Source organism: Tauraco erythrolophus, chromosome 10, assembly GCF_009769465.1.
Source record: "Tauraco erythrolophus isolate bTauEry1 chromosome 10, bTauEry1.pri, whole genome shotgun sequence".
NCBI classification, from domain to species: Eukaryota; Metazoa; Chordata; class Aves; order Musophagiformes; family Musophagidae; genus Tauraco; species Tauraco erythrolophus.
The window spans coordinates 22,541,787-22,557,868 of NC_141474.1; the positions used below are offsets into that span (position 1 = coordinate 22,541,787).

At 38.8% G+C, this 16,082-nt stretch overlaps 2 protein-coding genes across 4 annotated transcripts in view; one reads left to right on the forward strand and one right to left on the reverse strand.

Annotated features, from left to right (window-relative positions):
- Positions 1 to 3,826, forward strand: part of ZZZ3 (zinc finger ZZ-type containing 3) — a 63,040-nt gene extending 59,214 nt beyond the window's left edge. For all 3 annotated transcript variants that reach the window (XM_086617196.1, XM_086617198.1, XM_086617197.1), the window contains exons 12-13: positions 2,003 to 2,103; positions 2,475 to 3,826. In XM_086617196.1, coding sequence (XP_086473322.1) covers positions 2,003 to 2,103; positions 2,475 to 2,619 — 246 coding nt within the window. In that variant the 3' untranslated portion in view covers positions 2,620 to 3,826. The remainder of the gene's footprint in view (positions 1 to 2,002; positions 2,104 to 2,474) is intronic.
- Positions 3,827 to 7,017: 3,191 nt separating this feature from the next.
- The window catches only part of AK5 (adenylate kinase 5), an 85,320-nt gene continuing 76,255 nt past the window's right edge, over positions 7,018 to 16,082 (reverse strand). The window contains exon 14 of the mRNA XM_086617400.1: positions 7,018 to 7,128. Coding sequence (XP_086473526.1) covers positions 7,018 to 7,128 — 111 coding nt within the window. The remainder of the gene's footprint in view (positions 7,129 to 16,082) is intronic.

Sequence of the window (16,082 nt, forward strand, 5' to 3'; positions counted from 1 at the left end):
CCATTTATATAGGAATGCAAAGATACTCAGTTTAAAGTTCAGTTCAAAATGACGTGAAAATCAAGACAGCCTTGTCAGTTGACACATTGACAGACTTAATCTGGTTGTTAGACCACCAAGGTGCTTTTTATAGTCATCTTTTTTTAAGTTAATGTGGCATGATTTTTGTTTTGGTTTGGTTTGGTTGGTTGGTTTTGGTTGGTTGGTTTTTAAGTTAGCGCTTTCTTCCCTAAAAAATCAAAACTTTAATCATGCAGACCAGACTTAGGTAACAAATTAGTTGCTTTTTCTACATAAAATTACTCTGAAAAGTAAATTGGCATTATGCAGTGTCAAGCATTCAAAGTTTGACAGTTTCTTTTCAGTCTGAATTTGATTTTATTATGCTTTATAGTAAGCTATGAAATTACATGATTATATACTATTTTCCATCAGGAGTGCTGCCTCACTTAAGTGCACGGCTGGACAGAGTTCACCTAATAAGCGACCATTCAGAACATTTTTGGTTCTGCGTGGCCTTCAGCCTCATTTACTACACATTATTCAAACTCTACTTTGAATACGAAGTTGCTGAATCCCTTGTGGGCTTTTTATGGCTTTCATTGTTATAATATCAGAGCACTTTGCACATTTTTTTTTCCTTAGGAAATGAAAGGCATGGTATTATTTCTGTTTCACAGGGGAGAGAGAAGCTGGAGCATAGAAATTAAGGTCAAGGGTTTCCAGTACCTTGGTTCTTAAATTGAGATAATTGGTACCAGGGTTTTTTTGTGTTGGTTTTGGTTTTTTTTTGTGTGTGTGTTTTTTTTTTTTAAAGTATTTAGCATTGTTCTGAACTTGATATTTTCAGGGAACAGCTCTGAGTATGCGTAGTCTGTCCTCATTATCAGCCCTCAAACTCTGAAAGCAATCTGTCGAAGGAAGGGATACAGCTGTGACAAATCCGTGTGTAAGGTGTCTGTAACCCTGAGTGGATTAGTTGTGGCCAGGAACGAGCTGCTGTGTGAGCGGGTTTCACAGATGCTGTGGGACAACTTCAGGTTCTGAAGGAGGATGAGCTATGGGAGCACAGGCCTGTTTCCTATGTTTCTTTTTCCTTGTCAATCCTATCTCTGCAGCACTCTTCATAGTTTAGATTTTTGGAAAGTTCTTCTTGTCTCCAAGTTTTTCCAAAACTTGGAAAAAGTTTCCTTTTTTTATCAAATATTTTTGCACTTCTGCCCTTCTTCTCTACCATCGTGAATTTTTCATCCAGTCTTGATGTTTCGTTTGTACTTTTCCTCCTCTTTATGCCACGCTTTTTTTACACGTACCTGCTGTTGTGTTGTCCCTGATTCTTCTCAGGGAATTAGTTCTTGTCTTCTTGCTCAGCTTTAGTTTTAGACTTCTGTTCTCTTCCCTGAACGTGTTGTCCCACTTTCTTCCCAGCCACCTGGCGTTTAGTACCAGCCCACCTATAATGTGTTATTATCTTTCCTGAGTTTGAAAGTGCTTCATTCTGACCTGCTGTGACCTGATCTGCAGCCCAACAGCCTCCCAACATGCTCTACTGGTCTAGTCTTAACTGCTTTCTTCTGCCATGGAAAGTGGACCTATATTTAGACATTTCATATGGTTGGACTTAAGCTACAGAAACATCACATTATTGTGTTGTGCCACAGCAGTTCTTACAGCCAGGTGAGGATAAGCAGTGACTGCAGGCAGGACTAGGTCTGCTTTTGTTGAGCAGGGCGATAGTGTCAACATGGAGCGTTGGGAGAGCGGGAAGCAAAGCAAGAGAAAGATGAATCAGTCCTCAGGGCTCTGAAGGGCCTCTCCTAGAGTATGAGGACTTCTTTATCCATGAATACATTATGGTCTGTGGTGAGAAGAATTCAGCTGTGTGGACTAGCAGTAATCAACCTACAGACATGTCTTTCTACATGGTGTATTGGTGTATGCTGTTCATAACATAAGTGGTTACAGTTGCTGTTTTTTCAGTGATCTTTCATCTCCTTCACAGTGTGATAACTGCGGAATTGAACCTATCCAGGGTGTTCGGTGGCACTGCCAAGACTGCCCTCAAGAAATGTCCTTGGATTTCTGTGATTCTTGTTCTGACTGGTGAGCAGCATGCGCTTCTACTTGTTTGTAATTAGCTTGAATCTCTCTATGTGGCTTAATTGCTGCATATGTTGGAAATCTTTGCTCCAGCATAGGACACATACACTGTGTTGGGTAAAGTGGAAGATACTTCACCATTTATTTGTGGGAGATAATTGTATAAGCATGTTCTGGATGTATAAAAGTGTTTTTTCTCAACACAGTGGACAGATAGGTTTGGTACTGCTAGATAGTGGGAGAAATTATACTTTATGAATTAATGTGAGTATCAGATTTGGGATGAATCTGTTAATATGATCACTGTTTTCTGAAAGTGAAAGATAAGGAAAATATTTGACTTTTAAACTATTATCTTTTTCTTTCCCTTGCAGTCTGCATGAAACAGAGATTCATAAGGAAGATCATCAGTTAGAACCTATTTACAGAGCAGAGACATTTTTAGACAGAGACTACTGCATGTCCCAGGGCACCAGTTACAATTATCTTGACCCAAACTACTTTCCAGCCAATAGATGACATGGGAAGCAGATCTACCATCTTGGGCTTACTATCCTCTTTCAAAAATAACAATGGCACCATTGTTAATTCTGTGCACATTTTGGAAAGACTCTGCTTTCCCTGAAATGTCGCTCACAGCATGACAGCTTCCTGGGTGTACTTGTCAAACTACAGCTTTGAGCTGTCATGGTTCTAGATCACTGAACAGCAGCTGAACATTCCTAGTGTGCAGAAGGTTTCACCGGGAGACTTTTCTTTCACCACATTAGTCGTTTTTAGGTGGTGAATCTAAACACAAAGGAAAAACATACAAAAGGGTGAGCCAGAAATGAGAGCACACGTTAAAGATAGAGTAAATTCCAAAGGCTTTGAAGAGCTTGGTTATAATGAGATCCAGAGGAGATGAAGTATTTATATAAAAACAGTTTAGTAGCTTGCAGTTTTGTTGTGAAATAGTTTTCAGCACAGTAACTGACTTCTTTAGGCAAGGTTTTAACCAATGACAGTGTTTGCTTCTAGGATGTGCTCTAAACAATACTCACTGTCTCAGCGATGGTTGGTTACAGGCCTTTATTAAATTGGAGCTGCTTAATCACATTGACTTTCAATTTTTTTAATTTTTTTTTTTTAATTATTATTTTTTTAAACCACAATGAACTCTATGTACCAACAGCGAAGCACTACAGGGGGCAACTGTGGCATTGCTTCCTTAACCAGCTCATGGTGTGTGAATGTTATAAAATTGTCACTCAGATATATTTTTTAAATGTAATGTTATATAAGATGATCATGTGATGTGTACAAAATATGGTGAAAAGTGCCAGTGGTAGTAACTGTGTAAAGTCTCTAATACTCAACATTAACTCCTTTAAAATAAAATACACAGCCTTCTGCCTCTGTATTTGGAGTTGTTAGTGCAACTCATCAAAGAAAACTGCCTAATATAAATCATATATATGGTAATAATTTTTCCTCTTTTGTAGTCTGCACAAGATCCATGAAAGATTGTATTTTTATTACTATTTAAACAGTGATTAAATTTAGCCTGAGCAGTGAGCAAGGGTTCACATGCATTCTTTTATACTGCTGGATTTTGTTGTGCATCATTTAAAACATTTTGTATGTTTCTTCTTATCTGTGTATACAGTATGTTCTTAAATAATGTTCAATTGTCAGGAGAACTGTGAGAAATAAACTATGTGGATACAGTCTGTTTATATATAGAATGCTTGCTGTGACTTCCTTTCTGTGTAGTTCTGACTTTTTAATCAAGATGGAAAACATTAAACGGACGTTTTGATACGTCATACAGATGCTCACTGTGCAGACCTGCAAGAGGCCCAGCGCCTTCCTCTGCTGTTCATGTCGGTGGGAGCTGGTGGTGCTCTGCACCTGCTGAAACACGCTTCGCCTTCTGCAGGATTAGCGCTGTAGTGTTCTCCTGTCTTACTCGCAGACTGTTCGTTTTCAGATCGCAGAAAATACAGGTTTTAGTAGCCTTGGTACACTATATACCATTGTCTGAGAAGCTTTGTAATTATTGTGACATATTTTAGTTAATATATTTTCTATTGAAATGTACAGCTTGTGATTCAGAAACACTTATTATTTTATAACTGTAATAGACTTCCAGTTGCTTTGAAACTTGAATACTGGGAGTAATTAGCTAGAAAACAAACCAATTTGACTTAAAAAGATGGCAATAAGAAGGATAATTGGCTGGCTGCACCTAATAACTTTAATTATAAACTGATCAGTAATAAGTTTTGCAATAAATTTAGGTGTAGTTATTTTTTGCTTCATAAAAAAGCCCTAAGCATTTAATCTATTTAGAAGGTAATATAGTACGGTTACTAAAACACTAAGCAAGTAACGTATGTAAACATATCTCACATATCTAGTATACTTAGATAAATTTAATAAACCTTAAAAAAGTGCAACACAAAAATTCACATGACAAATTTTCATTTTTAATTGGAAAAGGTCCTGCTCTGAGAGGCTCTCTAATACCGTGCTTTCCACGTCATTCATGCTGTTTATAGGAAGGGAGAGTTCATGAACGTGTATTATCAGGGAGAGAATCTGTGGTAATATTTGTTTTCTGTTGATATCCTCAAAAAATTATTGGAAGAAAATAACAGAAGTACATTAGTGAAAATATTCAGCCATCAATTTAGGATAGCTTCAGAAGAAAAAAAAAGCCGTGGTATAACTGAATGAGATTGGAAGCAAAAGGAGAATTTCAAGTCTGAATCGCCCAAGAAAGAAGTGTCTTGGATAAGTCCTCTCTTTACTGAATATGTATAAATATTTATATTTCCATGTGCATGCGTATACAGCTGTTTCTCTTGCTTACATTATGAACATACGCAAATAGATGTCTAATGCACATAACACCCAACGCGTGGGGATTTTTTTGTTTTGTTCCACAGAGAAGACCAGAAGAAGCAGGAAGAAAACGGAAACTGTATGTTAAATAATTTTTGTAGTTTGATTATTTTTTTTTTAAAAAGGTTAGCAGCTAATTGTTGACTTTGTTCCCATCCCGCACAAATATGATACTCCACACTTTTATATTGTAATTAGAAGTAATAAAAACTACTCCCGGAAACCTACCCTGATGAATTTGCAACTTCATGGTAACTTCCAGAATGTTTTACTTTTTTTGGAAAAACACTACACCAGACAGCTGCTAGTGCTTCAAAGCCCGGTTTAGAAAAACTTGCCTTCTCAAGCTGATGCATTCTGAGAGTCTCTTGCTTAAAGCTGTTGTACTACAGACGTTACTGGTCATTTAATGGCACTGGTCTGGAGCTGGAGAAGCACTTCCTAGAGCATCAGAGGTAAAATGTAGGCTATAAGAGGACCCAGGAAAGAAGGAACATCCAGGATATGAAGGATAAGAACATACCTAGAACAGTCCCTCAAAAACAATTGAATTAGCATTTACGGGGCAAATGCCAAGGAAGAAAAAGAAAATGGAAGAGCTGCCCTGAATTGAAAAAGGACATGTTCTGTAAGCATGCTGATTTGAGCTATATTTTCAACTCATGTACTGTGCTTTAAAAAGCATTAAACCCACATATACTGTAACAGAAATCATTACTCCTCATTTTTGTACGTTTTATTTGTATTTTGTCTTCATTACAAGAAAGGTAACTTTAAAAGTACAAATGTGCAGCATAAAGTACAACTTTGACAGTAAGAGCAATCATGCAACTCACTTCGACTGTGAATTCATCCAGTAGTTCCAGTAAGAGGATGCGATTACTTTACAGGAATGTCAAACAAGCTTTTATTTAGCCATCAGAATACCAAAGAAACTCCACAATATTTTGGTTAACTTAATGGCAATACGATATGGTTTTTACAGACTTTTTTGCAGATATTACAGATAAATGACTTACCAAAGATGCAAGCAACATGAGTCAAATAATCCCTGACATTTTCCTTTTCCTGCCCTGCTGCCACCCCTCCTTCCCCCCACCCCAGTTTTGGCAATGCCAGTACAAGACGACAGATGATCTGAATTTTGCATGTGAAATACTTCCGAAGTATGATTTAAAGACATCTTCGTACATTCTGGCTCTTAGTCAACTTCATATGTAGACTTTAATTAGTTTAGTAAAACTGTTGTTAATATGGATAATTACTGGATCACACATTTAATTATACAATACAATCTTTATTTTCACCTTAGCTCACAAAACTGGGAAGTCATCATTTATGATATCCTACAATTCCCAGCAGAAGACAAGGCTATCTCAAAAATGGTGTCTGCTCCATGACAACGGATTGACAGACTTCCACAATGTTCAACCATACCTTCTCCTTCAGTTAATTTTTCTGCTGCTTCTTGTAGTAGTGTTATGGGGACGGGTGAAAAGTTTATTTTAAATTCTAGCTTGACTAATTTCAGCTGTCTTACAGCTGCATGTAACAGGGAACGGATTTTAGTCACTAATGCTCAAGAACAAGCCAAGTGACACCACAAAAATTAATACTGCTAATTAAAAGAATATCATAACCAATGGAAAACTTGTACACAGTCATTTTAAAGTTAATATGCTAAATGGTGAATGATGTGGTTGAAGAGCTCACTGCCAGCCAGGCACTGTCTGATTTCCAATCAAATACATGACACCATGAAATACGAACCCGAGCTGCTGTTCACCATGCTGCTTTTAACCCGTGAAGAGCAGACAACTGATAAAACAATATACAGCTCTTAGTGTAGAGTCAGCATACAGACCGCTTCCTGGCGAGTATATTGTCAGAACAGAGAAAGAATATTTCATTGAAAATAACATTCCACATGCACAAATTCCAGATACCTCTCGAGAAAGCAGTATTGCTTGGAACAGCGTTTTAATCACGACTGTCGAGTGCACGGGAGGTGAGGCTGTGTACACACCATTACTGCGTTTCTGTTGAAAAAGACAATGCTGCCTCTTCCTTTTTCAGAAAAGAGTCCATTGTCTTGCAGATTTCCAGAAAAACATCCTCCTGTGTTCCTTCTGCATCAACCTGTGAAGCAGGCAAAAAGCATTAGTTCCGATTAAGTTAACAAAATATTATCTCAGAATCTAAACACTGGCACAAAAAACTGGTCCAATATAAAATAAAAGTTGTTCTGTTTCATGTTATAAGCATCCTAATGTAGAGGAGCAGCTTCCATAAACCAAATTATTCACCGTGTTTCCACTGATTTATGTGAGAAGATTCTGGAGGCTCCATCGTCTGCAGCAAAGTACATTAATCAAATGAGGGAGCTTAAGCTTTTTCTCCAAAGTACTTATGTTTTAAAGTAGAATTACACCTTTGATACACATAACAGTTTCCAATGATTTTTAGAAACTATTTTAACATTTAATATCCTTCAAAAGAAACCTAATAGAGCAACTTTGATGTCATTCTGTTGAGGAGATGAACAGCACTGACTTGTTAATTTATTTCTTGTCATCTAAAGTGTCAGAGTATGCAACGCTGTGCCTGACCTAAAAGCTTTCCAATGGCAGTACCTGAGCAAGGTTGTGTGTTTCTGTGCACTGTATTTGTGACCTTGGTGAACTGGTTCTGGTTTTACAGAATCATGGAATCACTGAGGTTGGTAAACACTTTTAAGAGCATCAAGTCCAACCACAATGATGACCTTTGGGCAACACGTGTTTTACAGTGGCACTGGTTTTGTTGTACAAGAACTCACTTTCATTGAAATTTGTTTCTTCAACAGCCCAAAGATTGTGTTTTGGCCAGAGGCTGGCCAGGCTGTCCAAGTTGTTTTTTGTGACTGGACTTCAACAGAAACAAGACCAATTTATTCTCCTATGCTGAGGAAGAGCGCACTGCATTTTAGCAAAGAGGAATGGTGTTTGTAGCTAGTGACACTTCCGAGTGTTCCCTAGAAATGTAATGCAGCACTGAGTTTTTCTGAGCAATGAGTTTCATGTCCGTCCCATGCAGTGAGTGTCATGCAGGTCAGTACTTGAGTCTTTTGCCTTCACAGCAGTGATAGAAGCAGCTTTCATGCCGGCTGCGTACACCACCCAGATTGCATCTGATGATCCAGTTCCTCTTGAGTTCCTGGATGAGAGCCTTGATTCTCTACTCAAAAGCAAGATTCCTCTCTACTTCTCCGTGCTCAGTCTTTCATGCGTGCATGCCATGGAGTTTGCACACATTTTAGTGACCTGTGACAACTTTGCTAAAGCCTGTTTTCCTGAACTGTGCACTGCATTTTCATCTCCCAAGTTACTGACTAGGATGCCAGACAATTGTAGAGTTTGAAGGGGACATTCCTGACCTTCATATTTTTTGCCACCTCTTCGTTCTGCAAGAGGATAAAAGGAGTTTCAAACTCAAAAAAATGTATTTTTGAAATAGGCCATGAAATTCCTCCCAGCTACAGTGTTGGTGTGCAGCCAGCTCCTGCACAGTCTGACTCTACTCAATGTAGATTTGAGTCCTTTGGTGCTAAGTCTTGTGTGGGAGTAAGCAGCTGCTCCTTGCAGAGATCCAGCAAGGGATTGCATTCATATTCCATAGCTTGATTTCGTTTTTGGTGGCATCCGCAGATGCTGCAAAGTTTGGTCCCTTGTTGCATCCTGTCAGAAGTGCTGGCACACCCAGCCAGTCTACCTCCACACACAGCACTTCCAGCCCTGGAAATGACCAGCCTGGCCAACCTTTAAGGAGCCGTGCCTGACCGGGTTCAGTCCCCTTGGACTTTCTGAAAGGGTATCTTAGAGCTGAGCTGAACTACCCTCTCCCCTCCTGGCAAGCTTTCAGGAGCGTGGTTCTCTTGCTTCCCTTGCTCTCATCATGTTGATGTCTGCTGACATTGCTGCTTTATGTAATGCTGAAGTACACACATGCTGGAATATTTTGCGAAGCAGCAGGTAGAGCCTTAGAAAGGTCAGTTCTCAAACAAGGGCTGCATGTCCTTCAGAAGCTTTCTATGCCACAGAAACAAAGGGAGGGGATTATTTACTAGTAGCAAAGAGAAAAGGGAATGGTGAACTATTCTGGAGCAAATGCCTACCTTCTCCAGCTAGAATAAAACTGGCAACTCTCATCTCAGCTGCTACAAAGCAGATGGTTTTATCTGTCTCAGCTGCCAAGACACCTATTTTCGCACAGCTACCTCACAGGGTAGACTTCACACAGAGTGAAGGCCACAGCCTCTTGTCTAAATATCATAGAATCGTAGAATGTTTTGCATTGGAAGGGACCCGAAAGCTCATCTAGTTTCAACCCCTCTGCCATGGGCAGGGACACCTCCCACTAGACCAGGTTGCTCAAAGCCTCATCCAGCCTGGCCTTGAACACCTCCAGAGATGGGGCATCCACAACTTCTCTGGGAAACCTGCTCCAGTGCCTCAACACCCTCACAGGGTAGAATTTCTTCCTTAGATCTAATCAAAATCTCCCCTCTTTCAGTTTAAAGCTATTACCCCCTGTCACATCACTACATGCCCTTGTAAAAGTCCCTCTCCAGCTTTCTTGTAGGCCCCTTTAGGTACTGGAAGGCTGCTGTAAGGTCTCCCCAGATCCTTTTCTTCTCCAGACTGAACAACTCCAACTTCTTAGGAGAGGTAATATGTATTTTTATTATTTCTTTATTCCATAAATATATCTGCACTGGACATCTGATCTAACATAATCAGCATAGCTGATTGCCACTGGCTTTTCAGAGACCTCTTCTAGAACTAGGACTGATACTCGGTCTAAATCTAGGCAGTTGTGATGAAGAATTAGGTTTGTGAGCATGGAAATTGCCACCATTTATGACTGGCTGGGATGCTGCCTTCCTAAACAGTCACAGGAAAATATGGATTAGCGTGACTAATGACAGCCCCAGTGCTTCCCATGCTGCCTCCTAAATAACAAAGGTCCAATTCATAAAACTAACTTAAAGTCGTGGCACAAAACTAACTTAAGGTGACAATAATTCACAGCTAGTACCCCAGTAATTCTCTGCAGCTCCAGGAGAGAAAACTGCATTTCTGTTTCTCAGATTGCAACAAACCTCATAAATAAGGACTGTTTTCAATGTTATTCAACATTAAGTTGAATTAAGTAAGTAATTACTTACCTACTATCCCTATTACCATTGATTATCCCTTCTCTGAAGGGGAAAGTACACATTTGTCCCTCTCCAGAGAAAATTCTAACGGGATCAGCATGAGAAGGCTCAGAGGTGGAAGATCGTGAGAGGGTGGATCGTCGCTCGTTCTTTCATAATGGTTATGGAAAATGTTCGTGATAAGAATCTAATAACTACTGCTTACCCAGCATGCGACTTCAGCTGATTTTAGAAAGAAACAGTAGAATAACATTGTGAAAAAAGAAGAAAGAAAAAAAAATGCATTTTGGTTGAACTTTGTAGGCTAAGCTTGCATATCGTGTGACCTGAAATTGTGAAGGTTTTTGGACATCCTTGGAAATCCTGTGCTCTGGACTACCTAGCTTATTTGTTACACCCATGCCCCTTTTCCTCAGATGACTTTGAAGAGAGAACTTGTATTTAAGATACCCATTAAGTGTCTCACATTAGCTAGGTAGGATCAGTTTTGTCTTGCTTGACTACCAATGGATTGCTCTTCTCTATTATTACCCTCCTACATACTGTCACTTGAAAAAAGCTTCAAAGAATGAGTCAGATATTAAAAAAAACAGGTTTTTTCTTCCTTTCTTCTCAATTGACAGAAGGACATATATTCAAAGGTATTTACATTTAGCCACATTAAACACAAGTAGGTGCCTACTAAATTTTCTGACACACTTTTCTGTCCAGCTGCCTTGGAAATCACTGAGAAATAAATGTAAAACAACACAATCTACCCACTTACTACAGCTACCATACTGCATTTCATTTTGTTTCATTTCATTCATCTGGAATATCTGATTCCCACAGAATCAGGCAGCTTGCAACTGTTTTCGTTAAGTAGTGCATTTTCAGCATGAGGTCTTTGTTAAAAAGCACCCACTTGCTGTCCTTAGTGGCAGGTGGGAGTTATAGCTATAACTGACTATGAAAGGAATTATGGACTATTAAACTATATCCCCAAAACGTAATGTTATAAAAATTAATTGGAAAATTTCTAACTTATTGTTACACCTACTTTACCTTCCAGAACACAATTTAGAAACTTCATGCATTAGCAGAAAAATGAGCAAGGACACTGCCATTCTTTTCCTTTCATTCTTCAGCCAGTTTATCTTCCCTTGGAAATACGTCTCCGTGAGTTACATCACAGTTCTTTATCTCAGCTAGGTGGCTGGAAGGATCCCATTATTTATTCCTGTCAGGTTCACAGATGTTTCATCTGCACCCAAAGTCTCCCCCTCTTCGTGCATGCCTCATGCTTTGCCTGCTGAGCAGAAACACTGACAGGTAATCTTGGTCAGAGGGAAATTTCAGAGTCCTGATCTTTTGGCAGCTTCATCAGGTCACTGTTCTTGTTCAGAGGTCAGCAGAATGGAAAAACGTTCTATTTCCACGTATCAGATTAGTTATTTATGAATGCACCTATGCACAATAACTCTGGGTTTAGAGAAGGTCACAAAACTCTCATTGATTAAAATGGGAACGCTGTTGCAACCATACACCTTTGTCTCTCCTGTGCAAGTAAAGCAAAGAGAATTCCTAATGACTGAGATGAAGCTAGGTCAGACTTGAGATTTTCTGTCTCTACTGTCTTTATTATGCTCCTTCCATCCGTGCTGTAACACTCGTTGTAATGCAGAGAATGAGAATGCTAATTTGACAATGCACAAATTTTGCAAAAATGCTAATTTGACAATGCACAATTTGACTCAAGCACACCTTGATATGGTGGTGCAACAGATCAGTTTCTCCTCCACTAAGTGCTCATCCAACATCTAATTTCCTCATCAGGCCTTTTTCTGGCCTTCTGCCCAGGACTGAATTTTCCATTTGCATAGTTAATCTGCCTGATTCAGGACTGAAAAATTTTAGGCTAAGTAGGACAAGTTAAACAAGTACCACTACTGCCACGTGCTGTTTCCAATCTGCAGAAAACTTCACCCAGACCTAGATACATTTAAAATGAAGAAACTAAATAATACCAATATGCCAACCTTATTTTCTTGTTAAACAAGTCTGTTTAACAATTCTGATTTTCTTTTCTGTGGCAAAGCAGGGACTGGTGCAGTTAAGCATCACTTAAACCCTACAAGACATGATCATTTATACAATTAAACACTATTTCACTTACAATTACGAGTGGTGCTTAGTCACACATTGCAGTAAACTAGCGAGAAAAGGTTAATGCTGAATCTTCATGGCAGTTAGGTGGGATTTAGACTCTAACATTCCTCCTCTGAATTCTTAAGAAAGTGCATGGCAGAAATCTAAAGCGACATAAAGCTCACATGGGCCTTCCACTGAAGAGCTGCTTCTGTTGAAAAAACAAGCCTGGACAGGAATAACTTTCCAGAAGGCAGCAACTAAAGATTCTTTTAGATTGTTCTTCTCTTCCTCTCTTATATAGCTTCTCTTCAGATGATTTGGCCATCGCTTATCCTGAGATCACAGACTGATCTGGACCTGCAAACAGCACCTTCAGATAAGACATCACTTCCCTGAGGCTATTGGATCCCATCAGCTTTACCTCTGGTCTGTATTTACATGAAGATCCATGGATTATTTTTTTAAATCCATAAATGTAGACGAGATAATTTATTTTAAGGGGTCTTCAAATCAACACTTGTACATTAACTTTGGTGGTTTTGCCTGAAATGGATTAGGAAACATACACGCAGTTCTTTCAGTGAGGAGAATTATAAAGGCAGCAGCATCTTAATGGGGGCATTAACATCTTCAACCAGCGCTGGCCAATGCTAGAGAGTAATAAAACCCACTTAGGAATGAACACATTCCCAAAGCTGAAAACATGTGGTGTTATAATCAAAATCATGAAGAAAAATATTAAACATGTTAGACTGCTTCTAGGTAAAGGCTCAGTCCCCTGTGTATGTGTATGATAATGCAAACAACAAAACCCAAGGCCTATTTCAGCCTAGCCCACACACGCACAAAAATTGCAGTCAGAAGTATTACTGATGGTTTTTCTATTTTCCACATGACTTTCCTTTCTTCAGAGAACATCGGAGTGGCTGCTAATGTCAATGCTCAGCAGTCCATAAAATATGTTGCTATAAATAAGAAACTAACTCTGAGTCCTGGGAATTGCAAACTTCTCCTTTACTCTCTGCTTTCTTCAACACATACAGCTTGAACATATTCACCACGAAAATAGGTTTAAAACTGTCAACATAAATGGCTATTTTCTCTTAATTTCCCACATAGCTAACAGTTACATATTTTGTGTTATCTAGTTCTTTTTGTTTTAAAACAGCTGTTGACCGAGTCTTAACTGTTTTTTCTATGTCTTTATTCTTCAAATTGTCGAGCCAAATAATGTATAGGTTTGTAAGATGTGCGATTACAGGATAATAATACCAGTTGGAAAGAACCTCAGTGGGTCATCTAGTCCAACCTCCTGCTCAAAGCAGGACTGGGCACTGGAAGGATGCCACTATGGCAGGCGTTGTGCTTAAGTTGTGTCATTGACCAAGTCAGACTTTATGATTAAACTCTCTGAGTTCACTTAGCCAGGAAAATTGCCTAGAAAAATTTCCTAAACAAAGCATTCCTTCTAGAAAAGAAGTTACTTTGTTTCACAGTATTTAGTGTATTTCCAAAACTGAATGTTTTTTTTTTAATTCCAGCATTGTCCGCTGCAGAACTAAGGGAATATCTGGATCAGAATAGCTACTGAAGTCAATTACCCTGTGGAAAAAGCACTCTGACATACTTTTCCACTTTGACTGTAGGCACAAAGTAAATTTTAAAGCAGATTCCCACGACTGTTCAACAACATTTGGTTAAAAAAGTCTCCTCTCTCACCCATGAACAATAAAACATTAACGTGCTTCTTGTGTGAAAAATACATTTGCTTCTGGTGCTTGCTGTACAGACACCAGGGCTGCAGGCTTGTACCCGAGGCTGGCTGAGTGTGACAAGGATAGCTTGGAAGGATTAATTTTAAAAGCCCACCTCTGCTGAGTATTTTGGCAGTGTTCTCTAAATCCTGATACATAACTGAATGTGTACTTGTCTACATCACAAGGGTTTGGGGGAGGGGCATCTCCCTACTTTGCTTAAATCCAACAGGCAACCACATTTTTGATAGCAAATGTGTATTTTAGCAGTTTAGTAAAAAGCAGGTAAGGTAGACATTTCAATACAAGCACCTGTGTTCCAGAAAAATGGAACACATTTTTCATCTTTAAAAGGACATTTTACATAATAATGTTTATAAAGCTGATTTCACAGGGCTTACATACACAACAGTTCCACCCAGAAGATGGAAATACATTGAACACCTACATTCATCAGAAGCAAGTACAAACACTGTACAGACATTGTAAGAAAAACAGTGTAAGCACTGTTCAAACAATGCACTCGTATTTTCTAACGTGCAAACACGCAATGTCAGTTCCCCCAAAAACTAATCACAAAAGAGTGCAAAGCACATATGTGGTTCTGACTCAGAGACTAGGTAAATCCCTTAAGGAGCCAGTGAGCTTTCAAGAAAAGATTCCTTGTTTTGCTGTTGCATAGGAGATGGAGCAGAAACTTGCAGCAGAAATATTAAGGAAGGGCAAGGAGAGTCCACATCCAGTGAATTAAGGCAGACTATGAATGCAAAATCTGTGTGAAAGCATTTAGTGTAGTTTCATTCTCTGTGGGGCTGTCACTTCTCTGATGCTTCAAAAGGGAAACGCTGTGGTAGGCACAGTTCGCTGGAATAAGATCTCAGAGATGGAGCGAGCTCTGTTTCCTTTGCATCACACTGTGTTGGTGCATTGTGTATTGTACCAAATTCTTAACTAGATGCATCCTTGCAATGTTGGCAAAGTGGCTCGTCAAAGAAAATGCAAACAAAACCAGATAATCATTCTTAAGCTTAAAAAAGAAAAGTAATTGGGGATTTTTTTTCTGCCACTCTAGAGTTTGTCTTCAGTGCACTTACTGTGGGGTTAGTAAAGGATATAAACCAGGACTCTCCCTTTGAGTATCATTTCTCTCAGGATCATGTAATTTAATCTGTTCTCAGGTTAGGATATGGGTGCCTAAATTAGCTGCATATTTCTCTTTTGGGAACTTTGCAAAAGGTTTGGGATATGAGATTTCCGTGTTTGCTACAGCTTCTAGAAAAAAAGCTCCCATAGTATTTCCAGAAACTATTATTGGATTATTTATTCTCTTTTAGGACAAGAAGGATCAGTAGGACTAGATCTTCTGTAGCTGAACATAAGGGACAGATTGCCATGACAGAGCAGAGAAATACATATAAAAAAATAGAAATATCCCATGTAAATGAGTTTGCAGATGTGCCAGCATATATATCAGTTAATTGCACTGATGGAATTTTTTTTTGCTTATCTGAAAAGTATTGCTTAGAGAATAAAAAAAAAGCTTTAACTATCACATCCTCAGCAGGTAATTCATTGTAATTAATATAACTATGTAATTTATTCCAGCAGAAAGATCTTTCTTGTGTGCAGGTCTGTTCTGTTTCAGGATATACATTGCCAGTTTTGCAAATTTAACTAAAGGGCTTTGGATTAACATAATCTGTCATCCTAATTCTGAAAGCTCTTGTAGAGAAACAAATCCTAATACTTAAAGAAAAGCTTTCCAGCATTAATATTCAATAAGTGATTCTATACAGACGTGGTAGTGATTCAGGGTATGTTCTCAGACTTAAAATAATTCTGTGGTTTTATTCTTTCAAATTGTACTGTGGAACTCCAAAGATTGTAGAAGTTGCAAACAAACCAGGGAAGTGTAAGATGAGAACAAACTGGAAAGCGCAGAAACTAACAGAGTCCATAAATGGTGTCGTATCAATATTTTCCAAACATTGCTCATATAATGGAAGTAAAAA